Source organism: Pelmatolapia mariae, linkage group LG4 (assembly GCF_036321145.2).
Source record: "Pelmatolapia mariae isolate MD_Pm_ZW linkage group LG4, Pm_UMD_F_2, whole genome shotgun sequence".
Lineage (NCBI taxonomy): Eukaryota > Metazoa > Chordata > Actinopteri > Cichliformes > Cichlidae > Pelmatolapia > Pelmatolapia mariae.
Window position 1 is genome coordinate 32,838,986 of NC_086230.1, and position 27,159 is coordinate 32,866,144.

Sequence of the window (27,159 nt, forward strand, 5' to 3'; positions counted from 1 at the left end):
CCGCCAGCCCTCCTGATAGCAACTGCAGCAACTGGAAAGACAAACAATTTTACCAGAGCAGAAAATTGGACAGGGATGTGAAACTGTTACACCTTTCAGTTTGTGTCATTCATTATTTGTGGTACAGCGAGCTAAAGCTGCTAAGAGCTGACCCCACAGACCTGCAAATGGTCAAAATAGGAAAATTGGCAAAGGCTGAGAGTCGGTGGGGTCGGATGCAGTCCAAATCAACTAACTGTGCTTTCCTGTTTCGCACGTTCACAGGGTGGTGTACCAAGATGGCTTCTACGGTGCAGAGATCTATGTAAGTACAGTTGACTTTTCTTCTAGATGAAACAGAAGTAAAACAGACAAGAAGCCCAGCCCTGGAGACAAAAACGTGATCTCCTCAGCCCCCAGCCTCGCTGCCAAGCCGGCGTCGATTAGGCCTCTGTCTACTGTGCCAAGAAACCCAACAACAAAATTTAAAACCCCCTCAGCTCCTCCCTCCTCTCCCTCTTTTCTTCCTATGATCTCAGACTTTGGCAAAGAGGCAGACCCTGACTCAGTGTCCCATGTCAAGTTAGGTCATTTATTCCTTTAGATTTGTCTGGAGGTTTTTAAGTCCCCCCCCCGCCGCCCCGCCAGCTTTCTTTCTTCTTGTTACCTCTCTGGTGTTTTTGCATTCACTCCCAGGGTTTGGCTGGGATATCCCCTGCTTGCCCCAGGGGGTCCGCGCAGGCCTGAGTGGAGCCGGTTCCTCCCAGCCATCAGCAAGTGGGAGATAAGAGAAGCCGCAGATAAAGGGATTAACTGTCCCTCTGGAGCTGTCCGTGCAGGCAGGGTCACATCGGGGGCCGGCCCTGCTGCACCTCGCCCTTGACAGAGAAGAGCGTGGACTCTGTGGAGATAATGCTGAAATTACCACGCTGCCCCACTTTGACACGAGTCCAAACGTTTGCGAGGAATGTAATTTGTCCCTTTGATTTTTTTTTTTCCACCGCAGTGAGATGACTGTCTGTGCAGCAGCAGCAATGACAGTTCCTTCTCACTTTCACCCTGACAAAGACCGGTGTCTGGGAATGAAATGCTAAACCCAAGTGATCTATGACTTACACACCAGCCCGCACGATAGGGCCGTATTTCACCGGCTTTTGTTGTAGGGACACCCACCACTGTGGAAGAAACCCGGGCTGTGCTCTGAGCGATGTTGTTTGTCTCTCACGCTCATTTAGCCACCTCCAGCTAAGTCCTACACAGCTATGTCCCCTGACCGAGGCCTGGCCAGGTCGGTCCATCACTCAAACCGTCAGGCCGGCCCCTGGTGCTTTACTGCCATTAGTTTTGGCAATGGCCACTGCATTGCTTCAGACTGGCTGAGAGTATGTGCAGGTCTCGAGTGACCAAGAGGGAGCCGTCCCACAGCCCTCAGTGTCCTATACAATCATTCAGTGGACACTGGCGTGCTGTCAAAAGCAGCCAGCTGTTCTGTCAAGGCTTCTGCTAATACATTAGCAGAAAGGGGGGGAAACAAACGCATGCACATATAAATGCACATACGTGGCATGCGCTAATACATATGCATGCATAGACACACACGGCACGCATACACATGAATGCACACCCACATATTCCCCATGACAAAATAAAAAATGTGCTGCGCGGCTGCGTGCAGGATTTGACAATGTGGGAGAGTGATTTATTGTTCCGTGTTTGTTCAGGCTGTTGCTGTAATCAACACAGTCCCAAGGCATGACCGTCCCACAGGAAGTCATCCGCTTCAATTGCTGTGACTTCCTGTCCCCTTGGTAAACATCAAGGAGCGGAATTTGATCGCCGTGGCCGGTGCCCCGATTTCGCTTGCACCCGCGACCTCGGCCGACTCACCGTTACTTCGCGATGTCGCTCTGCATCGGACACCCCCCCCCCCTTGAGTTTAAAAATAAATGAAAACATGCATTATTAAAAGCCACCTATCCACCGTATGGACACAGATGGGCACACACTCCACTGGCACTAATAGAAAAACAGTGGGAGAACAGCTTCATTTTTCAAAGAGAGTAATAGCAGCACTCCACAATGAGGTCTTTAATTCCTTCCCCATTCTGGCAAATGAATACAGCGGTCCTGACTCCCCAATGGTCCGACCGTCTTCTGCCTTCTTACTTCTTTTGTGAGCCGGGGGGGTCGTGTATAAGGAAAAAAAAAGGGGGAGATCTTCAATTACGGAGCAGCGGCGCGCCCTCAATCTAAAAATGGGCTGAATGTGGGGAGTTGGCTCACGTTGCCTCCGTTGCTGCGATTCGGATGAGCCTCCGGTGCGACAATGACTTGCTCCCCCTAAACGCGCTGCCTCTCAGAACATCATTCATTCTCTTGTTGCCACCACCTGCCTAACACACCATATATCAAACAGCACCCTCTGGTGTCTCACGGGGAGGCTGCAGTCGGGGAGTGTGAGCAGATGAGCAAACTACTGCGTGGTGACATTTAACCATTAAGGCAATTTGAGGCTGTGTGTGCGCGAGTCGTTGTTTTCTTGTGTCTTTGAGAGCTAACCTTTGTCTGCGCAGGTAATCACTGATTAAATATGGTGGTATTTTTTTGTTCTTTTACAGGGTGGCTATGCAGCGTACAGATTTGCCCAACCCACCACCACCGCTGCTTACAGTGACAGGTGAGGGTCTCAGATTGTATAAGACTGATTCTCTTGTATGTCATTTGAGGGGTTTTAAAGACAAAAATCTCCATAAAGTAATTAATTAATTGGCTGTAACTGGGAATATTGAGACTATTTTGCGTGTTTCTGACTTCAGCCATCGTTAGCATTCACTTCTCAAGTGCTTAAAGAAACAGAAATGCATTGCAGAGCAGGCACAGGCTTCTTTTTTCTCCACGAGCAGCTGTTGAGAAAATGCTGAATTTAAAGTAAAAACATGGACATGTTTCCGATGTGTCCGACTCGGCTCCCGAGAACTTTTGATTTAAAGCAACAAGTTGATCCCACAGGCTGTGAAACAGGGGAAATTACTGAGAGAAGGAAAAAGGAGTGCGCCTCTAAATATGTCCTCATAAATCTCATAAATGCAGCCATCGCTGTGTCGGAGTAGCAAAGGGTGGGCTTCAGCTTTAAATAATTAGTGTTTTCCCACCAAAAATGATCATATCTACAGGAGACGTGATGGTAGGAGAGCGCGTGTGATGAATGGGGGCTGCTCCGGCAGCATTTACAATATTCTGCGGAGGGTTATTTTGGGTTTCTTCCTCTCGAGTTATCTTATCTATTAGGCAAACCGCTATATTCTTTTTAGCTCGGAGCTAAAGAGCACACACGCGCACGGAAAAAAAAGACTAACCTTGTTGGACTCGATGAGAAAAGCAGTGATATATGTCGTGACTCTCCGCTTGTGAGGGGAGAGTGGGTATATCACTGCGGTATTTATTAATGGCCTCGGGTCTGCGGAGGGGAGGTGGGGAGACGGAGAGATGGACCAGCGGGAACTCTATCACTTCTGAGTGATGTCACTCTGGTTCAGGTGTGCTCTGTTTGAGGAGGCGTCGCTGATTCATTTCGGCCCCGAAAGCCGTTGTCAGCCGGGATGTGGGCCGGTTTGGGAATCTAATCTGGGAAGGATTGAGCATGTCACTTGTGATAACGTACACCCTGCCTGAGAGCCTGAAGATCATATCGATAATGTAAGATTTATCAGGCCTCGCCGCGGTTCGAATTATGAGCAGCCGCGCTCTGCGAGAGCAGAAATTGGACAGCGGCTTTTTTTCCTCTCCGAGTGATTTAATTCGTGTTTCTCTTGCCTATACTTTTCTCTGAGATTTAATATAATTCGCCCCAAGTTGTTTGTTTTGCTTTGTCTGTTTGTTTCCTTTTGAATAAGCGGTCATGCCCACTGGATCAATAAGGGTTTGCTGGTGTTGTCTCAGCCGTACCTTATCAGACTTTACCGTGGAGCCGTCAGCCAATCATAAAAAAAGAGGTCGCCGGGATTGAGGAAGGCGTGTGAAACCCTGCAAAATATGAAACATTTATTATCCGAAAAGCCCACACCGCTCACAGGCTGCATTACCAAAGCCCTTTAAGTAACTAAAGAGAGTTGGTACAGGCGAGGCTGATGAATCAAAGAGGCCTTCACAGGAGCCAGTCACATTGTAGAGATCCTGCTAGCTTCCAGTCGGCTCTGTGACATTGCGCGGGGTGGTTTGACCTGCTGTTCGTCAGCGGCGCCACTCTGGTGAGAGTCATTTTGGAGATGTATTAGCCTTAGAGGGCCTGTGGGGTTCAGTGCTCACTGAAGATAAGAGGACCACGGAGACTTCCCCTGACCATCTCACGGCACGGGCCTCCTCCCCAAGGAGCCGAGACAGCCTTTCCGATTTCACGTCCTGCTCGCTGACCTTGGGTGCAGACGGACTCGAATGGGCCGCGCCATATTTAGATCTTATATAACTCAATGCATCTCGTACGAAAGGCGTGAACGTCGTACGTCTTGTCTCCTTTAGGAGAATTTCCTCCTCTCTCCACTTCTTTTTTTTTTTTTAATTCCTGGTTGATTTGGTGCCCTCAGTCCTTGGCTGGGTGTGCCTTATCTGCTCCTTGCAGACCCTCATTTGCAAGCAAGAGCTAAAAAAAAAAAAAAAGAAAGTAAATAGAGGAATATGTGAAGTCGAATAAATAAATAAATAAAGCGCACACATCTTGTCCTGTCTCAGAAGGAAATTGGAAGGATTAGTTCCAAACCAGCAACAATGAAAAGACAGGGGCGTGAGCCCAGTGTGCAGCCTCGGTAAACAAGAGCAGGGTGAGAGAGCGAGCCCTCCAGCACCAACTCTGCTCTCTCCTCTGCATCCTTCTTTTTCTGCCTCCCTCCGCTCATTACCTATTCTACCCAGCTAATCAAGATGACAATGAAAAGACAAGTATAATTCACCAACCTTTGAACTCCCCTTTTTGAACCACCTTGTATAAAGCAGGAAGCCCAGGAGGCCGGGGAGGGAAATAATTGATTGCGTTAGAGACTTGAAAGGGTTTACTTGAGGGGTTGAGCATTAAACAAGCATGCATAAATGTTCCTCTCTCCTCGTCAATGATAGATCAATGACCGCGTTCTCTGTCCCCTGTTGTGCAGCTATGGCAGAGTCTATGCAACAGCAGACCCTTATCACCACACGATTGGCCCTGCAGCCACATACAGTGTGGGGACCATGGTAAGTCTATGAGCGCACCGCCTGTTCCTGTCTGCACCCTCCATGACACAGGCTACAGCACACACACACACACTCCAAAATAAAGACCAGAGACTTCAGTCGTCACTGGTTTTTATTTACGTGTTGTTCATTAATCGATTCGGGTTTTTGTCATGCTATCTGGCACACCCTAGTGGGCAGTACTGAGCAGTACTGTGAAGCCCTGGCATGTGGAAATTGGCTCAGATATTAAGTGCAATAAACTTCTGCTATGCCACGCAAGCTCACCTCATGCACTATTGATCTGACACAAGTTCCTCCTGAAATGAGAATGAGTGATCACTGCAGTCTTTTTTCTTTTCTCCCTCTCTCAACACGAGCTTTACATGTTACATAACAGATACATTTCCAAGCTTTGTTTTCATCCTACATCGCTCAACTTGCTCCCGAGTGCGACAGATCATCTTCTTTTTGTTTCCCCCCCCCATTCAGTCAAACCGAACCTGAAAAGATGAGGTCGAACTGTTAATGTCTGTTTTTAGCTAGCTTTTGCAGCTACTGTAACATCAAAGATGAAAAGTGACGATAAACAAACAAGGATTTTTTCTCTTTGGTTTTGTTTTACGACGGCGAGGAGGATGATGAGGAGGAGGGGGTTGGGGCCGGGCTCGCAGACCAAACCTAGAGATTAAGGCCCATCAAACGCATGCAGCAGTGTGCCGTGGGACATAAAAGAGAGAGCGAGACTGAGGGAGGGAGTTGTCTCACCCTCCTCTCCTGCCCACAAGCTTGATCGGTGGCGTGTTCTCAGCTTGAGAAATGACTCAAATTCATCATTACAGCATGCATGCGATTTTTCAACAACTTTAAAAAAAGAAGCGTACAGTTCCCCGGTGCAGCTGCTAGCTAAAAGCTTTCATTAATTAAGACATTTCTTTTTCCTCTTCATTTACTTAATTAAAAAATGTGCTTGAATGTTTTTTATTCTTTCTTCTCTTCCCTCCAAATTTCCTTCCATTCCTCTGACACTTTAATCGTCCTCTCAGCGAATGTAGAAGTCAGGATCTGGACCCTAAAAAATATCTAATGTGGTGTGTGTTGGGAGCTCAGGGAGCTAACGCAGGCTTGTTTGTGTGTGTGTGTGTGCTCGTGGGTTCACGGGGCGCTGAACAAATGGCGAGGCTACTGGGATGCAGGCTGTGCTGAGGCCAACATCTAATAAACTCCTAAGCTAAAGAGAAAAGACCAGTTTGGTTTCTAATTCTTTAATCATATTTGATTAATGGTTCTCCAGCAGCGAGGAGTCATTTTTTGCATTTAAAAGCTATACAATAATTAGTTCCTCTGAGGTTGGGGTTGGAAATTCTCTTTACTCATTTCCAGCTTACAGAAGCATCTCGTACGGATGAAAGTTTTGTACAAGCAAGAGGGCTCTGCGAAATTAGGCAAAATTAGCCTTTGAAGACATTCGGTAGCCTTTGGAGTTTGCCTGAATTCCTAATTGCAGCAGAGCCACCGAAAGATGAGAAGAAGGACTGCGTGTGTGTGCGTGCATGTGCAGGTGTGCATGCATAGGCCCACTTGCATGCTCTATGTGTGTCTGCCCTAGATATCTTGAGCATGGTGCTAAATCTAAGGGCTAATATCCTGTGGTGGTTTGGCCCTCCAGAAAGGTGCAGACACCTCTGCCAGACTTGAAAAGGAGCCGTGATTAAACCTCTCAGAACTTATTCTGCTTTAGTCCAATCTCTGATATTGTTACGGCCGTAAAAGGAATCATTTTCCTCAAGTAAAAGGACAAAAATCTCTGTTTTTCAATTTATTTCTAAGCGTAATGAAATCAAAATGTATTCGCCGTTCTAGAAAGTGCTCTATCTACATGCATATAAACAATTTCCTCTGTATGAATTGCACCAGTTAAGCTCCGAATCCAACAATCCACTTTACCTCCCGTTCCTAACACACACTCGGATTGTATGCAATCAGGGAATTTATTCAACAAAACCCGTTATTGGCTTCAGTGTCTCAAACTCTCAATCTGTGTCGAGATTATACGTATTGAAAAACTTATTCCGATATGAAAACTCAATAAGTTAAAAGGAAGGAAATTTGTGGAGAAAGAGAAACCGACTCTAGCTGTCACCTGAATACTGATTGGTACTTTTTCATCTTTGATGTTGCAGGCTAGCCTATACAGAGGAGGGTACAGTCGCTTCACTCCCTACTAAAAGAAAGAAAAAAGCGAGAAAAGACAGAGACATTACCCACAACAAACAAACGAAAAAAAATCCTCTCTTTAAAAAAATAAAATACAAAGACAAACACAAAACGAGCGATCACCCAGTCCTTGGCGGAGAGCTAAATCTAACTAAAAGCTTCCAGGTCCACATGCTGAGCCCCTCCCCTGACACTCGCAAGCAGATATTTCTACAACAACCTTTTTGATGTCATCATTGGTCTGCTCTTGTTTCGTATTCATTTTGTGCTTTTGGTTTTCTTTTGGAAAGTTTTATGCACATGTGCATTATCTTGACTGCTGTATATGGGTGCTGTGTCACCATAACCAATGTGAGCCTACTGCAGCACGCATGGTGCATGCTCAGAGGTGTGTATATGCAGCTGCTGTCATCTGACTAAGAATATACTGGGGCATTTCTATCCTATATACATATATATATATATATGTGTGTGTGTGTGTATACGCACAACAAAGAGAAATCAGGTTGATGGTGAACACTGATCTATCCCATTTAATTCCTTTCCCAGCTTTTATCATCGAATCTTTGACTCATCCAGCACGCAGAAGTACAGAACTCAGTCTTAATGCTGACGAGCATGCCTTGGTAATTCTTAGTTCAAAGACAGCACTGCTCTGATTGCTTTCTTTTTTTTCCCTCAAACATTGGAGTGTCCTACTGTTGTGCACTTGCAGTGGAGCCTTACAAGCTGTATTATGTGGTATGACAGCATGCAGAGTAAAGGGTCATGAAGGTCAGATTTCTGTCTTGAACTCACAATGCTCATATGCCAGCCCGGTCTCGTGCAAAGCACCGTGCATTTATATGCAACTGTTCTGCATTAGCTGCTGTGTTTTGGGGGAAATGTGACACCGGCTGTGCTGTGTTGACGTGCAGCGATTCATATAAGTACAGCCGAATGTAAATATGGGGATGAGCATTTGCATTTCCCACCGGCGGCCTGTGTTCGCATCTTATCTCATGCTCACTGGTATTTTTAGAAATTTGATAGGACCATGAAACATGTGCTTTAAGCTGCCTTAAATTACTTTAAGGGATAGTTGTCTTTTATTAGATCCTGTTCCAGTAAATTTTTTTTCTCCCAGGCGAGATAAAATGAGTTCTTCTGCTTTACACCGCCCCTCCAGAACCGCAGGAGACATTATACAAAAGTTCCGAATTGGCTGAAAAGTTCTTCGTAAACAGAACTTTATCTGCAAAGTTGTTGGAGCTCAGCTCATGAGTGTACTTAGTTTTCGTCTTTGTAGCATCGCATCAACACATTTCTGAGGCGTACACGTTGTAAGCACAGTTTGTGTCGTTGTAGCCATCGAAGCAGACCAAACCCTACCCAGCACTGGTTTTAACACAAGTCCTTAAAAAAAAACTACAAACCAGCAAAAAGAAATGAAACAGCGCCAACACACTGTGCGATCCTCAGAATTCCAAAGTTTGGGAACACCTGCTCGAAAGGATAAAGGGACCAGGCACTGGAATATGGGAATCTAGAATTTGCATTAAAATCCAGCCGATTTACCGTCGGGCAAATGTCGGGTATTTGCCAGTCTATCGGTATTGCCTGATTTAAAAAAAAAAAAAAAAACATTTAAAAGCTAAAAAGCAATGAGAGTAACACGCTGTGACCAGGTTTGTCCACCAGAGGGCACTCTGCAACACGTTTGAAACACGAGCCGCACAGAAAGTTAAACAAATAAATGTTCATGCTTCGCGGAAAGAAAACGAATTGAAATATTTGGCCTCAGTCTTAAAGTAACGATGTTTATAAAGAAAAAATATAATTATAAAGTCAGTAAAGCTCATCTTTAACTTTGTTTGTTTTGGGTAAATTAATTACACTTGAAACACGAGTGCAGGGAATCCATAACGATATCGTGCGCTGGGAACAGGATGTAGAGATTTCATTTTTAAATATCATGTTTGTCATATGAACCAAAAACCTGCAGTGGAATTTATTACATGTCTGATGTGCAGGATTAGTCAAATAATTGATTAGTCTACTGACAGACAAAGTAATGCTCCCAGCTTTTCAAAAGCGAGGCTGCGCTGCTGCGTCTTATTGTAAACTGAGCATCTTTTGTTTTGGCTTTTTTGGTTGAGCAAACGAGACAATTTGAAGACATCGCTTTCGGCTCTGGGAAGTCACGATAAGCCCCGCAAACAATTTATTCTTCACACTTCACTGACTAAATGGGTAAATCGGTTAATCAAAAATTTGCATAACATTGTGCAGCGGTTTCTGTGTGTCTGCAGTGTACGTTTCCCCAAAACGCCATTGTTAAAAGCAGAATAGTCGCATGTGAAGTGAGTTTGCAGAAGACACGGTTGCATATTCTCACTAATACAACACGTGTGGGGTTAGCGTAAACCTTGTGTACAGATCACCCCCCATCTGTCACACGGACTCACACACACGCGGGAATGACACAGCACTGAGGTGGGTTAACCCTGACAGAGGGCTGTTCTTCTACAAGTCACCGGTCTCTTTTTTAAGCATTGCACAAAATGTTTTACCTCAGGATAAGCTAACTGAAACTCACAAACTCGAATACAGTGCTACTCACTTCTCAGCCGGCAGGACAGTTTCCTTTCTAACACAACCAGCAGGTTTCGGAAGAGCTAATTTTTGAGTTTTTTCTTTAAGCAGAGACCCCATGATGATAAAATAAAGACTGTACTGTTGTTCTTTACTAAAACTACTGTATTATATATATATTAAGACATATACTGTATAACACATTTTACACTGTATACACACAAGTCCAGGAAGATATTATATATAAAAGCACCCAGGAGTTAGAAGACACAATGTAAATGTGTGTAGAGTGCAGACTTACTCGCCTCTTAGTCGACATGCAGTCATTGCATTGGCTTCTATTACAACTTTGTGCTGCGTGAGGTGGATTTAAAAGAAACTCTCTGTGTAGCCGCTGTTAGCTGTCGAGATTTAAGTGCAGCTACGGAAATGCAACTGAAAGCTTTTGCCAATAATATTTAATTTCTATGTACTCACACTCAAAGTGTTGTGGTCTTAAAAAAATATCTGTTTGTTGCACTTTATTTGTTTTCCTTTTTTTCTTTCTGAGATGTAATATATTTATAAAAAAAAAGTATCATATACAGCTAGTTATGTTTAGTCAAGATGTTAAAATGATATAGAGTAATGTTGTATATCAAAAAAGAAAAAAACACCCATTATCTCATAAGTAAAAGAAAAGTCTTTATGTAGGTAAACAAACATTATTCTTCCTTTTGTATGCTAGTACGTACGCTCCGCACCGTTTGGGGTTTTTATAGAACAAACTTTGAATATTATTTTTACCATTTTCAAACGGGAGAACTGATTGTACATTTGTAGGAGTTTCTCACATAAACTCGGCAGCAGAGTACACGTGTGGGCGTTCAGTTAGTGACCACTATTAGACTGGAATGAAATAGATAAATAGATTTTTTTCTTTTTTAGAGCTGAATGTGTGTGCCTATGTGATATATATATATATGCATTAGAATGTTTGAGAGTGTGAGGGAGGAGAGAGACGGGGGAAGTGAATGCAGTTCGCTAAAACACTGTAGTTTGCAGTAAGCTAACAGTTTTGCATGACTTCACTCTTACAGTCCTGTAATAACATGACGACACATACGCTCTGACCTCATAAAAGATATCGGTGGCAATGAAAAAATGACGATCTGATCATGCTCCAGCATTTATTTTACCTCATGAGGAATTTTGGACGTCCAATTTCCTGAGTGGTCTGAGTGCACATGCTAATGCTTTGCCATACAGTGATTGTACATGAAAACTGGCTGAAAGTGAAGCTTGATCACTGTCAGAACAATGTCAAAAGGTATTCTGTGTTAAGGTAGAAATTACCTCAAATTTGTCCAAACCATAGATTATTAGCCAATCAACTTGGAGATCACAAACTACGCTCTCATAGACAACAGAAGAATTTATCAACTGTGGGGACTACTTTGTAATTTGAGTTGCCACTTTTATGCTACAAAACTACTATAAATGATCAGAGTTTACAAACATAAAAAATATATTTTTAAGAAACAACAGATTCTGTTGTTTTAATGCAGGGGTCTCAAACTTGAATGAGACCCCTGAAAAAAATGAAAATCATTTTTTGCTTTTTAAAGATCTTATTTTAACATTGCACTCAACAACAAACAAATCCTCCCAACAAAGAAGTAACTTCAAGGATCAAATTACATTATATTTCTTCATATTAACATACGGCCTTGATAAGTAGGGGTGTCGTGGGCTCCAAGTGGCCCTCGGGCCACGAGTTTGAGACCCGTGATTTAAATGAAAACGAATTAATGATCACATTCTATATAAAACTGGATACGGATTCATCTAAAATCAAGATTTACGCTGTAAGTTGAACTTTGTTTCAGTGATTTTCATCATGTACACATTTGATGATTTTGAAAAATATAATATATGTAGGGTTTGCCGAAGCATTAGCATGAGCACGTGCAGTCCAAATAAGGGAACATGAAGATTTATTTGGGGATGCACATCCACTTTTTCCCCCTCCGTCATGTTATTCCGGGGACAACTTTGAGTACTGTCATCTGGAATTGCTCCTATCAGTCTGCACGGGTTTGTCAACAGTTTACAGAAAAAGTTAAAATAAGCATTGTTTAACCGTTTCAGTGTCAGCTTATCAAGGCTTAAATGTTAAGATATAACATTAATAACTGGCAGTCAGTATTGTAGAGGTCTGAGCCGTTTTTATTATGCTTATGTAAGTCAAAGGTAACTTAAATGTGAATTTATTATACAAACACTTTAATATTTTTGGGTTTGTTTGCTTTAGTTGTATTCCACAACCAGCTTAATATGCAACTAGACCTCTAATTGATCCAAATATGTGTTGGTACTTATTAATAGTAGTATATATGTTTACATATCAGCTGAAAATACTCTTCATCCATCGTTTATATTTATAGGTATTCACTAAGCCCTGATAAGCTGGCAGGTGAATTTATTAATCCACCTAAAATATTTGTACAAAAGAAAACCAAGCAAAAAAGTTACTGTACTTGTAAATACATTTAAATGTATATACACACACACACACACACTATATCACAATTCTCTGAGTAACTGTTTTATATGTATTCCTATATGAAGTGGGGTCATCTGTGTATTTTCAATTCAGCTGAACTTGTTCTTGAATTCTATGTTCTCTTTATAATGAAAATATATTGTCTGAAAGGTGTAAAGTAATTTTCTTTTGGGTTAATTTCATAGCTAAAAGTATACTATTATGAGCCTTTTCTTTATTCATGAATTCTTTTGTTGTCAATATGTGACATATATATAAGTAACCTCTGATTGTTTTCTGAGTGTCAGAATAAAGCAGTTATATGATCATCATGTCTGCCTTCACACATGGATGTTGTTGTTGCTGTTGTCAATCTAAGACTTTCTCACCACAGTCTAAATTTCCTACCAACCAAAGTCAGTTAACAATAATAGTCAGTACAGATCTTTTCTTCTGTAATGACTCGCGCTTCATTGAGATTTAAGCGTAGAATAAGTTATTGCTATGTGTAGCACTTTTGCACTTGTTATTTCAGTTTTTTTAAAGTTGCCGTTTTGTTCCTTTGTGGCACAAAATCAAACAGCGGGGAGACAAAAGATTAAAACAATTAGATTATTATTAATTTAAGTTGAGGTAACTGCTCGAGAGTCCACTGTCGTGTATTCCTGTGATTATAAGTTGTGTTGGTTGACAGACTGAACTGATCACGCTCAAATGATCCAAAGATCCAAACAGGAAATGGGTAATGTAGAGCACAAGGTTAATAATAAATTGTGGAAAATAAATGAATATATTGAAGCTGTAGTGTCACACTGGAAATATAATAATACAATAAACTCAAAAATGAAAGGCCGTGAACACCACAAACTGAAAGGTTGGTGCTAGACTGAATCAGCTGTTGTGATTGGTTGTTTTGGTCAGGTGACTCAGCGGTCCCCAATCCCTGAGGCACGGATCGGTACCGGGCTGCGAGAGTTGAGGCTCGGGTGTGAAGTTTATGGTTTTCAGGGTTTTTAGCGTCAACTCGGTTTCCCTGGGTCGTTTCCCGTGTTGTAGTTGTGTGTCTTATTTTGAAAGGAATATTTAGGTGTTACCATAACGACCAGATCATTAAGGGGCAGAGAGGAGGATGCTACGCTCAATGTTGTTGGCGCATTTTAGGAGGGTGCTGCTAATAAAGTTACATAATTACACAGTGAATTCGCGTTTATTATTATACTGTTGTATTTATCCGCCACACCTTAAAGGCCGGTCCGTGAAAATATTGTCTGACATTGAACTGGTCCGTGGCACAAAAAAGGTTGGGGACCGCTGAGGTAACTGATGAAAAAGGTTGCATGGGAGCCAATCAGGTCGGTTTCAGACTTGTTGCCTTGTTGCATCAACTTGTTTGCTTATGACGGGCAGCCAAAATAAGCTTCAGAAGCTACACCAACTAGCTGGTTTCAGCAGGTCTCCTCTAACCTTAGACGAAAGATTATTTTCAGGAGTATGTGGTGTTTTTGAGGACCTTCACTATCATTTATGCTGTTAGGGAGAAACTGTGAGGGGAAAATGATGTGGATGGACGCTGTCGGTTAGCTACCTGATGACGCTGTGGAGGCGGTTGCGTGCAGCTGAAGGTGTTGAGGACTTGGATAAGTTCTGTGTTGCGAGCTTCACTTCTGCTAGTGATGAGCAGCATAAATAAGCTTCAAACCCCTCTGAGCTGTGATTACACACCTCGGATTTCGAAGGGCGGGTTTCAGAGCTCAAAGCCAAAGATTATTTTCCGTAGCGCTGACAGTGTTTAAGGATCTTCACCTACTCTGCCTTTGTCTTAATGATGATCCAGCGACTGTTTAGTCCGTGTAACGTTCCAGCAACATCCAAACTAGCGTCCGCTCCCCTTCATTGCACTGTGGCAAACAGATTAAAATTTGAGGAAATAAACCCCAAACTGTCCGCAGGGCTCAAAGCTAACATGCACACTGTTAAGAAGACTTCACAAACTATGAGTGAAAGCAGCACAGGCTCTCACGCCTGAACCATCCCCTCCCCTGAATCCTTCACATCCGTGGGTGATTAATATATTTGTGTCTGCAGTCTTTCCAGTTCCAGGCTGCCTGACAGCGAGGCCTATATGTAGCTGCAGCGCTATTGTGCTCCCTCCCTGCTGAGCCGTAAGACCGCATGTGGATATTTTTGTATGGCGGGTCCCCAGCGAGCGCTCAGTAAATCCGAGGTATAGAATAGATAGAGGAGAGGAAAAGCTTGGGCCAGTTCCTCTCTGGGAAGAGCTAGATTGGGGCGGGGGTGCAGGGTGGAGGCTGATTGAGCACGCCACTTGTTTGACTGTTTGTCTCTGCTGGTTAGGAGATGGTGGGGGGACTGGGCGGGGTGGTGCACTACAAAGCCATTCTGAAATTAAAGCCTCATCTTCTTTCATTTATTTATTTTTTCATCAGAAGCTCAACAGAGCTGCTGAAGATCACTGTGAATTAGGAAGCATCTGTCACGACGAGGGTCCCGGGACACTCGCCTCACCCACACCCCTCCACCCCTCTCTCCCCAGCTTCCATCCAGCCCCATTATACGCTGAGACTTTTCACTTTGCGCTGCCAAACTGCCGATCTCCACTCGCACGATTACAGCTCGCTCTGATCTTTATCCTGGGGAGAGCAGTAGCTCTGGTTTTGGCAGGCGTGAGACCTCTACTCCCACTTCTTTTATGCCGCATTACAAGAGCGCGATGAAACGCGAACGACGCCGAGCTCCCGAACTTTTTCGAAGTTGAGTTGTAAACACTGTGGCTCCTGTTGGCGGTTTCGACGCCGTGTCTTAACCTCAACTTCTGAACTTTTTTAGTGTACATTGCACAGATGGGGCGGAGGGGGCTTTAAAGCGAGCGCGGGTTGTTTACTCCATACATTGTTCCATATGTTTACCAGTGTTGGTTTCTCTCAGAGAACTATGCTTTCGGCGACACGATCCTCGCCCCCAAAAAACTTACTCAGAGAGGCATAAAGTTGCACCGAGCTGCTGCACACTGACTCTTCACAGCACCTCTCATTATGCATGTCTATCAGAAGCATAACTTTCTGCATATTCACCCGTCTCCCCGCTTCTCTCCCCTGTTTCTAGTAAATACAAAATGAAGAGCTGTACTCAGTATTGATGGACATCACAGATGAAAACAACGAAGAGAGGAGAACTAGCTTTAAGAAAATAACAAAAGAAGAAGAAGACAAGGAGGAGTCCCTCTACTGAGGCTGGCGAGGAAAGACGGGAGGCGTACAAAGTGGCGCCGCGGCAGTGGTGTCAAACCAGCCACAAACTTGACAGACGGAGTGAGCCAGTTTCCACCAGGGACCACCTTTTTGCCGGGTAGAAAAAGACAGAGAGAGAATGAAAAGTGTCCCGTTATTATAAAACATTTTATTTTTCTATACTTTTGTGATTTACAATGGTAAAAAAAAGTGTGTATAAAGCAGTATATATGTACAAATCTGTTTTTATGTTTTTTGGTAAGGGAGATGAACAGTTGGCCCTTGATGCTGATTCTGTGGTATGCAGGAAGGAGGAGGGAGGAGCCCCGCCCCCCCTCCTCTCTCTGTGGCACACTGCTCTGTCGCCGAGGTCGTGTTTGAAAAAAAAAAATGTTACAAAACAAAACAAAAACAAAACAGAAAAGGTGGCAGGGAGAGCTCGGCATCCAGGCAGAAGCACTTTCTATGCTGTACTTCCTGTGGGTGGAGTCAAAGGTCAACCTCCTGGTCTCACTGCTCCGCCTTCTTCCTTCCAACCTCCCCAAAACTCCTTCCTTCCTTCCTTCCTTCCTTCTCGGGCCGGTGATGACGCTCTTTCCTCCTTGTTGCGGTGTCACTGGCCTGCAGCGCCTAGCGTTAGCAGCGTCCCCCGTGGATACTGTTGTGATGTCACTTCCTCCCGGCAGCACCATTGGGCATCCCCGCCCTCCCCAATGGGCAGCATCACTGGTTTACAGCGTTGGGGAGTGGGGGGGGTGAGCCACGGCGGGACGGTGAGACGGTGTAAAGCCGAGCCTCCCCGTCTGCCCCTCTCCACGCCCCAGCAGAGGTCACTGACTAAGGACTAGTTAGAGAACACGGCGCAGACGTCGCCGACTTTACTCACCTGCCAGACTCCGAGCCCAAGCCTTTGCGTCACTCCGCACCAACGGACAAACTGTCAGACCAACGCGGCGATAAGGTGCGTACGACTACCAAGGATGCACGTTTCCACCTGACGAGAATAACTCATCGACGTCCATGTAACAAATTGAATTATAATCGAATAATCCCATCGTACTACATCAGCAGGTGCATAACCAAAACACAAGCCTGAGGCATATAGACTTATGTCGCTAGATAAAACATTATAGAAATACAGTAGTGCCCATCCAACGGTAATCGAGGAACTAGGGCTGAAATGTGTCAACTTTTCTTTGTCCGTGTATTCTGAGAATATTTATTTGTGTGTTTTTTGTATTTTTTTGCAGCACTGAAAGTTTTAAACAGGAAAAAAAAACGTTTTAATTTGGTGGAAGCGAAACCTTAATTCTTTATATCAGGAAAAATCACTGTAAACGTGTTAAATCAAGAATGTTGGTTCAGTTTTTGAATGTACTTTAATGTCTAGGGTGTCCAATAAGTATGTATTCTTTTTCTGTATATAAATATATATACATATCTATTATATGGGCTGTGGTGATGTCAGGGAATAGAGGGGGTGGGCAGGAAAGCCTCTGGCCCCCAACATAGATATCAGACCCCTCCCACTAAATATGTCCCTGATATTTACTGTAACATGTGATCATGTGTTATATGATTGAAAGTGTGACGGTGATAGTGTGAACTGATCTCCCCCGACATCGCCCCCGAATCCCACGTTTACCACACAAGCAAATGTATACTGTGCACAAACACACACAGGTTAACAACACAGGCAGGATCACACACAATCCCCAAACTGCTTTTTTTCCCTCTTTTTTTGTGCCCCACTCTGAGCAAAACACCACATCCCACTTTCAGACACTTCACAAAAAGAACCACATCTGCGCGCTAATTCCGGCCCTACGCCGGAGCTCCAACACTTGCTAATTAGCGCAAGGTTTAGTGGGATAAAAAGTTTATGAATATTGATTTTTCTTTTCTTACTTGAACCAAAGCATGATTTGAACACACAGTCTCAGTGCTCTTTGATCAGGAGACAGCGGGACTCGGTGATGACGGCGGAGCCCGGATGTGTATTGACGTGACCCAGATTTTATTCACTCATCACCGCCGAGGTAGAGCTCGCTCTCCCGCTAACGTAACGAGCCTCGCTGATGAAGCCCGGCTCACGGCTTCCTGCGGCAGCTGCCTCGGTTTATGAGCCGCTGTTCTGGCGCTGACCCTGGTGGGCGGGCGGTTTTATTGCGTATTGGAAACAACCTGCTGGCCCTGAGGAGAAACTTTATCAGAGGCGAGCGGGTTCGGGTGAAGCACAACTTTGTTTGAGAGTTCAGGGTACACTACTTGGTAGTGGTTTTGTGTGAGTTGTTACAAGAGGGTAAGACTAGGTTAAGCTCCTGACTTCCTGTACAAAACTACAGTGTGTACTGTTAATATCCTGTACAGTAAATCTCACCTCACACTTCTTGATTAACTTCATCTTATTTCAGGTTAAAAAAAAAATGTACTTGTTCTAAATCAGGGCTCCTACCCACGCGACCTCTGCTCATCCGTAGACAGCTTCTCATATATTACAGAGTATCTATATCATGCCAACTAACTGTCGTGAAGTCTAATTGGGGTAAAGTCGGTCATTCGTTCTCCCATGCAGCGATCACACGCAGGCTTAGCGTCTTCATACCTGTAGGTTTGTTTCCGAGAGTCACGCGGTTCCTCTGGCCTACTTACGGGACTACAGACCCGCGGTAGGTCAGAAACAACGCAGGAGCAGGCTGGAGTTTTACTTCGATGGCAACTTTGTGGAAAGCAGAGCTTCTCTGAAAGGAAAAAGGGGGAAACCTAAATGGTCACTACATGATCAGCAGCGATAAAGAGCCACAGTTTGTCGTTTGTTTTTTAACGAACGTTAGGTTTTGGTCAGATGTTCGGATTTTGTCCACTGAAATATCTATGCATTCTGCAACAAGAACACTTGATGTCATGTGTGATAGGCACATTCTGGGTAGACAGCACTTTTCTCTACTTCTTCTAGTCAACTCCTAGCTGATAAAACCTAAACGGATAACACTGGTATTATTATGCATTTTAAGTTTGTCAGCAAATCTCATCACAAGACAAAAAAAAAATGTTTGTTTCTGATTTTTCTTGTTTTTCTGACTTCCACTTTGACTGTGTCTCTTGGTTTATAGTGAAGACAAGAATCTATTATGTGTGATTCGCATATTTAAAAAACTCGTATCGATCGCATCCTGGCTCGTTACGCCGCTCCTGGAAAAGCCGTTTTGGCGCCTTTAGTCTTAAAATCCTACTTTTTTTTCTGATTGGCTCCCAGAGCGTCAGGAGAGGGGAGATTCTCGAGACGACCGTGTAAGGAGATCCAACGCTTCAAGCTTTCAGCTCACAGGGATTACAATAACACACGTTCGCCTAATTAAACGAAGGCTTCAGCAATCTCTCACATATATGATATAAACCTAAAATAAGTCCCCTTTAAAACCGAGAAAGCAGCTGGCCGCTATACTTTTTGTAAGCATTGCTCAAACTGAAGTGCATTACTTAGGGACTGTTTCCAGCAGCTGATTAATCCACATTTGGTGCTCTAGTGAGTATTTGTGGCAGCAGACGTGTGTGTGTGGGTTCAGGTCAGAGTAAACTATAGTGTGTGTTTCCGTGGTAATAAAGGACAACAGTGTGGCTCCCTGCTGGGATTTTAATGGTTTCTGGCCAACAACGAAGCTCTGCAGATACATCTGGCACACACACACACACACACTCACGATACTACACTGCACCTCTGCTCATTTTATTGCGTTTGATGTCAGAGGTCAATATATAGCATTTCTATGGGGCGGTGATGCAGACACGCATGTAATATATTAGGCTGCCACGGTTTTAGTTCTTAACTGCTAACTTGAATTTTTACAGTACAGTGGTTCACAGTCAGTATAACCGTTTCTCTAGTTTTTCCTCTGAACAATATTAGTCACAGTAGTCGTCGTAGTTTTAGTAAGAGTAGTTCGGGATTTCGTGCAATTCTCTTTAGAGTCCGCTGGATTTTTGAGGCCGGCGCTCACACCAGTGTTTAGGCAGCAGGACATTCTGATGAGGATTTATATGGGCCAGTATTCTTTTATAGATATGTAAGTACACAGTATTTTAGAGCGATATATAAAATAACTAAGGATGTGGTCACCGTTCAGTATTCCAGCAATGTATTTCAGAAACACTTAGAATAGAAACACGCCTCGACTCCATGATGCTGCTCTGCTACATGTGCTGCAAACGGCGTTGGTGCCCCTCCGCTGGGAAAACCGAGTGATGACTCCATTTAAAAATGAACCCAACCCTCTTTTTTTTCTACCTTGTACTAAAAAAAACAAAACAAAACAAAAAAAAGTTTTACAAAGAATGAAAACAGAGTTTTTACGTCACACTGGACAACTTACATGACTATGATGAGCAAATATCACTAAACCATCGCTAAATCTAATGACGTGTTCAGACCAATTTTGATACACACAGTCTATGCAAAAGGTGCAAATTCAAACTGATTTGCACCGGGTGAGGCGAAAATAGAGGCAAATAAACAGCTGCGGGGTTTCAGCGAGAAATTCACTTCAAGCTGTGCTGTTAAAGCCGATCAGCTGCTTCCACCTGACTCAGCATCCGAGAGATGCGAGGGGGGGAAAAAAGGAAGAGTTTGGAGAAAGTTTCAGAGGAAATCTGGAATCGGGCGTCCCATCGGTCGCTGGGGTGAATATTTAGGGGTTGCAAAATGATCCAAAACCAGCAACCGCATTCATGAGAGTCACACAAAGTGAAACTCTGTTTCATGTTTGGTCTGAACACCACGTTAGAGCCGTAGCTTCAAGGTAATTTTCACCTGCATTCCTGCCCAGTAAAACAACGACGCTACACGTGTGCACACAACGTGGGTACATCGCTTCCTCTTTAGTATTCGAGTGTGTAAACAGCTTTACAGATGACTTTTGGCCAACTTTTGAATTATCTTGAAAAAAAAAACCAGACGGAGTGAGAGAGAAAATGTTGTCCTTTATAACTTTTTGCTGGTACGTGTAAAGAATAGAGCTCATCCTGCTTACGGGTAGAATTCTGTCCTAGTAGCTTTCATTGCATGAAGTTATCTTGTCACATTTTCTGACTGAGAACAGCTCCTGTGAACAAAGCTTCCTTTAAACGTGCTCACCAAGCCTCACGGGAGCTGTGCTCGAACAGTTAAAAAACAACAAAAAAAAAAAGTCTTTTGATCCGTGTCAATATGAAAAGTATCTACTACATTTTAAATGATGTAATCTGAGTAGTTAGATGTTTGTAATGTCTCTTACTCCAGTGGTCAAGTCTGGATTATAGGATACATGAAAATTTTTAGGGACTTTTTGTTTCATGTTTTTGTTTTTTTGGGGTCGTTTTAACTGTGGCTGTTTGTCTCTGTCCGCTGGTGCACAGTCTGAACTTCCAAGTTTACATCTGCATCCATTTGTTCTGTCTAAAACTCCAGCCTGCGCCTTAACAGTGGGATGGAGCGGGGGTGGGTGTGTGTGTGGGGGTGGGGTTGAAGTGACCCTCCCTTCTTTCCTTCCTTCCTTCCTTCAGATGCCTTTAGTATAACGAACTGGTCCTGATCTTCCTGAGCACAACTGCTTGAGCTGTGACACTAGCAGGATGTCCCCTCTGAGAGTCCCCTGCCCTGTCCCCGCCTCCAGCACACCCGCCCCAGTACTACCATCCCAATCCCCCCCTGCCCGCCCCTGCCCTGCCCGCCCCTGCCCTGCCCCCAGCCTTCTAGTATGTGAGTTGACCGGTCCCCTTTTGTATTCCTGGTGTTCTGTACATAATGACCTTTGCCTTTCTTTTCCTCTTCCGTCCTACCCCGCCCCCGGCTGTCCTTTCAGGGGGAAAAGAAAAAAAAAAAAAAAAAACCATCCTCTGACTCCCCTGAAATCTTGTATTTTGTTCTAATAATGACGAAATTTATTTATAAGGATTTTTTAAAATCTAACTCTTTCTCCTTTTGTAAATGTTCCAGTTAAATAAAGTTTAAAAAAATGTTAAAAAATTAAATGGATATATTGAAAGGTTAAAAAAAAAAAAGTCTCTAGAAGTCCCCGCCCCCTCCTCTGGCTCTGTACTCTGAACTTTGTGTTTTTGTTTTTTCTCTTTCTGTATGCTTCTCTTTACGTGCTTCAGATGAAGAGTTCTATTTATTATGACATTAACGTTATTATAATTATGACTAATTATTAATATTATCATCATCCTCATCATCCTCATTATTATCATTAATAAACTTGTCTACTTCAGCCTCCACGTCTCCGCTGTTTTGTGGTGAGTGATGAGTTGCTGGATGCTGGGACGCGCCGGGGCTCGCGGTAACGCTACAAGTCCCACGACGCTGCGACGCCGCATGACACGAGCCAGGTGGAACGGGGGCGGGGCCACGCTTCCAGACCCATTTGTCTTTTGCCAGAGCCCCTCTGGGGCCGCATGATGGAGAGCACCTGTCTGTCGCCGAGGCTGCCATTTACCCAACCGGAGAAAGACAAACTCAAAGACCGAAGCCCGCGAGTGGAAAATATGGAAGCGCACCTTCAGGGGGAAGCGGGAGAGACAAAAAACACGAATGTAAATACTTCAGAAGATCAGTGCCTCTCCATCACTGTTGACTTTGTTTAATCCTTTGAGCCTCTACAAACAATGGGAGATGGGATTTTTTTTTTTTTTTTTGTCACAACAAAATCTAGAAAATGTTATTTGTGTCACTGCTGTGCCACATCAAAATGCGCACACGCTCCCCTTCAGTAGGCGAATACAGTTTGTGTGCTTTTGTTTTAACATCGCCGTTTTTATTAGCTGTTTAAGACATGCCCCAGTTTCTGTTTTCTGCTTATTAATAATACATAATAACACGAAACTGACATTTAATGGAGGCGACGAAGGCACGTGAGAGCGGGCACGCAGGGGACAAAAAGACACTGAAAAATAAACTATTTTTAGTTCATGTTGACATTTTTCGCTTTAGTATTCAAACAGCTGAGAGAGGACTCGTATCAGTTTTCTGTATATTCTTCAGTTTGGTTTTTTGAACTCGCGAGGCCAAACCAAGTGTATAACCTGATATTTAACTACAACCGGATGCTTCTCCATCGAGTTCGCTCTTTGTGACGGTGCAGCCTGGACACGCTGTGCAAGACAAAGACAAAGAGTTTTGTGGTTTTTATTAGTTTTTAATTCATTTTCAGTCGTTGGGTTCAGAGTGAGTTTGCTTTTTCATTTTTTGCTTTCCTTTTTTTAAAATTGTTCAGTTTTTGCTTAGTTTTGGTCTTTTTTTTAATCATTTAAAAAAAGCATGAGCAAATTAAGTAAAAGCTAACGGCATTAAGATTTTTTCAAAATGTTCGATCATGAGAGTCCAACAGAGCACCTTTGGGATGTGGTGGAAGGAGATTATGGATGCTGTTGAGTCAGTATGGAACAACATCTCTGGCTGCCCCTCATCACCACACAGTAAAGGTTACGCGCCAGCAATTCAGAGTAATCAATAATCAGATGATCTCCTATTGGCAGCACTCGGCGACAGTGAGAAGGAGGAACTCACTTTTAACAGGAAGAGACCTAAAGCAGAACCGGGATCAAGGAGAGGGCGCTATCATCTGAGACCGAGTAGAAGAGAAAAAATCGAGCACAAAGAGGCTTCAACAACGAACATTACGCAGCTGGCAGATGTCAGCTCGTTCATTTACGTTTAACTTTTTAAACTTGTCTCTGAAGTAAAGATTCGGTTACAGGAGCTTGATTCGAGCAGAAATACATGCTGCTGATGTCATCACTCGACATCACTCCTGTTAATGGATAAAAATTAAACTGCTTTCTTAATGCGAAGAGGTTAGATTACATTTACTTTGATTACTCCATCATTTTTCAGGGTTGTACATTTAATTACGTGTTTACTTTTGTAAATACAGCGGTCCCTCGTTTATTGCGGGTGTTACGTTCTAAAAATAACCCGCTATTGGTGAAATCCGCGAAGTAGCCAACTTTATTTTACTACACACTTTATACACTCAGACAGGCGTGAACATTTTCACACTTTTCTTTCTTGTTTACACACCCTCAAAGTTCAAACCTTCGTAGAAGAATAAGTCCAGTATTACAGAATGAAACCAAAGCTCAAACCCTGTTTTCAGGTCCAGAACATGGGAATAGAGCAGCTGCAAGAGAATTCCACATTAATGAATCAATGGTACGGAAGTAGAGGAAGCAAGAAGAATGAGCTGAGTAAAGTTTGACTTATCTGACTGTTTTGTTTCGCTTAATGCGCCTTATAATCCGAAAAATACGGTAACTTCTACCTTCCATTAGCATGTCAGGAAGTCCAACTTTTTGTGTGATGGTTAGCATCTTCCTCTGCCTTCTGGGTGCTACCGCAGGCGCCTTTGACGGTGCAAAACGTTTCGTCGACAGTGTTGTGTTTGTTGGGGAGAAAACTTACAAACATACAGTACAGCACTTCAGAGTCACACTGCTAGCAATCGAAGATTTATGTAAATCTGACAAGCTGAACGCATTCTGTACTGTACAGGAGACACGGCGCAAGATTTTGACAACGGTCTACAGCCAATCAGGACACAGAACACAATGCGCTGTATGAAAAAAAAAGAAAGCATGCAGATTTGCACACAAAGAAAAAATCCGTGAAACAGCGAGGTCGCGAAAGGTGAACTGCTTTATAGCGAGTGTATATTAATTTACATTCATTCGCATTTTTTCTCAGTGTTAATTACATTTATATATTTATATGTATAATAATATTTGTTTTACACTTGCAGATGCCTTAAATCATTACTGTTGTTGGACGTTGGGCCTCACCTGGTCACATTATGTCTGTTTCTCACTGCTGTGGTGACATCTCTTGGCAAAAATGTATTTGTGCACACATGTTGAGAAGAACTCTGACATTGTGTTTGCGTTCACATCCTGAGGCCCTAAGTAGCAGGGGTTTCGGGCTTGATGGGTAAACTTCAGGTTTGTGTTTTCTGGGTTATGATGGTGGTTTGCTTCTTAGCGCAGTACTGTACATCACCCACAGTAACATGCTGCAGACCTGACCTGCAGGTTATGTTCAAGGTAAAAGATCAATATGTGCCAAACCACCACCTACTAACCAATCAATTCTCTAGAAAATAGATCCCTGAAACCTCAGCGTGCAGAGTGCAAGTGTCCAGATTCTGAAAACTCAAGTTTGTAGAGATGCTGACTTCCCCCCGACTTTCCCTCATTAAAAAAAAAACAAAAAAACTCCAGATTTTTAGGACAAACTTTATTTCCTGCTTTTTATTCCTGGTGTCTGCAAACAAAGCATTACTTTTATTGTTCTGTAAGCTGTAATACAGTAACATTATGCTAAAAATAGCCCCCGGAGCATTTTACTTGTTGACATTATGTAAAATGTTTCTGACTTGAATTATCTTTAGATATTAGATTGAGATGCAGCTGAAGGAATAGGGCATAAACAGTCTAAGAAGCCTAAAAAGTAAATCTAAACAATGCATTAATCTAATGGAACATGCAGCTGTAATTATACCCAAATCTTCCCATTACTCACTACTGACAGTGATGACTCTATCAACCTAAACTGTTTATTTTGGAGAGTTTAAGTGCTTAAAAGCACACACACTTTTTTTATACTGGGATGTAAACATTGCACAGTGCTCGTCCTTTCAGTTTGGGATCTCATGGTTAGATGGGTTGACCATCCAGTTGATAACCGCCTTTGCATGACCGCACTTGAGCCTTTAGCTGTGCTGCAGCTCATCTATAGAACCTATAACCACTTTATCTTTGTCAGCTAGACTCTGAGAAACTGTTTTTATAGCCACATCACCTCTGACCATCTTGTTTTATGCTTTACATTCATATTATTCCTGGATTTTAAATCTCTTAATATTGTTCTTGTTAATTTTCTGCTGTAATGCGACCGTTAGTGTTTTCACATGTATTATTATTAGAAAACATGTCCTGGATATGTTGTAGCACAGGCCTCTGATGGAGTTTCGCCTATAAAGACAACAGTTGATGACCTCCCCTGCACCTTTAACGATGACTTTTGACACCTCAGTATATCTGAATAAAGATGTGGGCTGATTAGAATAGTTTCCAGATTTTTCCCAGGGTAGCTGGATAGTCAGAGACGCAGTCATTTTGTTCTATTAAGCCTAAAACATGGCAGAAATCACTCAGTTGAGAAAAGAGATTCGAGTTACTCTTAGTAGGCAAAGATCCCTCGAACCTCGAGTTTTTACTGTTTGCACGCTAAGTTGGTAAAGATGCTCACTTTCCCCCGATGAGGATCCTTAACAACAAAACAGATTTTTAACTTTGTTTCCTGATGTCTGCAAACAAATCTGAAGTACTTTTATTGTTCTATAAGTATTCATGAAGTTGATGCCAAACTTGGACACTGAAGTGTTTCAGTGCTGCAAGAGTAAATCAGCCTATTTCTGATTTAAGTTTAGCAACATGTAGCTGAAAGAACGAGGAATGAATCATCTTATAGGCCAAATTTTTACCAAATCAAATACCCTGGTCATCAACAATGACACTTTCATAATAAATAAAGGATCCAGGGGACGGGCTGAGACGGCGGCAGATCATCTGACAGAACATCATTTTGTTTGTGTTTCAGAAATCAACATTGTGGAAGAGTCGAAATGAAATGTGTCGTTTTTGCCTTCAGCTGAGCACTTGTGCCATTTTTTTGTGTTTTGGTTCATTTTTAATGCCTTCTATACAACAATAAATACATATGCTATACCCTTCTACTTCACAGATCCTCAAACAATGGCTGTAATGTCAACCCTCTCCCACCTGGTGGCACCCTCTGTCTGCCTTGGTTGTTGTACAGTTCATTCAGCGTCATCACTTTTCAAGTGTGTCATCGTCCCTCACGGCCTCGTTCTGTCACACTTGCTCCTCTCGCACACCTGATCCCGTGAAATATCATCTCCCCATTTTATTCATACATGTAACGGTTGATTAAGGTCAAATGGAGATCTAAAATATGATAAAAGCATCTGTTGGGCTCCGATAGAATCTGTCACCCCAACCGCAGCAATTGACCATAATCACACAATTATGAAGCGATGAGACACTTTGGCTTTATGGGGAGGGTGCTTTGCTAAAACGGCCGACGTAAAACCCCATCTGTACAAATGGGCCTTGGATTTGAGCCAAAGCAGGGGCTAAAAGACCCAATATATCAAGTCACGGCACATCTAGCAGAGGGGAGCCGAGGGCCGCTGACAAAACGACGAGCCCGCTGGTGTCAAAGAAAAACACGGCTCAAATATTTGTAGTCACCATCAATTTTGTAGATACAGGATTCCCTCGTGTAATTTTGGTAGCAAATACAATTAACAAAGATGATTCATGAGCCAAATGACGGCCGAGTCCAAACCAGCTTGTAATACAGTTCGC

General features: G+C 43.1%; 1 protein-coding gene across 10 annotated transcripts in view; it reads left to right on the forward strand.

Annotated features, from left to right (window-relative positions):
• LOC134626544 (RNA binding protein fox-1 homolog 3-like) overlaps nucleotides 1–21,991 on the forward strand; it is a 421,716-nt gene extending 399,725 nt beyond the window's left edge. For 7 of the 10 annotated variants that reach the window (XM_063472454.1, XM_063472462.1, XM_063472464.1 and 4 more), the window contains 4 exons: nucleotides 265–304; nucleotides 2,598–2,656; nucleotides 5,121–5,199; nucleotides 7,362–12,650. In XM_063472454.1, the coding sequence (XP_063328524.1) occupies nucleotides 265–304; nucleotides 2,598–2,656; nucleotides 5,121–5,199; nucleotides 7,362–7,406 (223 nt within the window). In that variant the 3' untranslated portion in view covers nucleotides 7,407–12,650. Of the gene's footprint in view, nucleotides 1–264; nucleotides 305–2,597; nucleotides 2,657–5,120; nucleotides 5,200–7,361; nucleotides 12,651–15,616 lie in introns of those variants that run through there. The other 3 variants (XM_063472460.1, XM_063472461.1, XM_063472459.1) reach the window with 2 other exon arrangements.
• The last annotated feature ends 5,168 nt before the right edge of the window (nucleotides 21,992–27,159 follow it).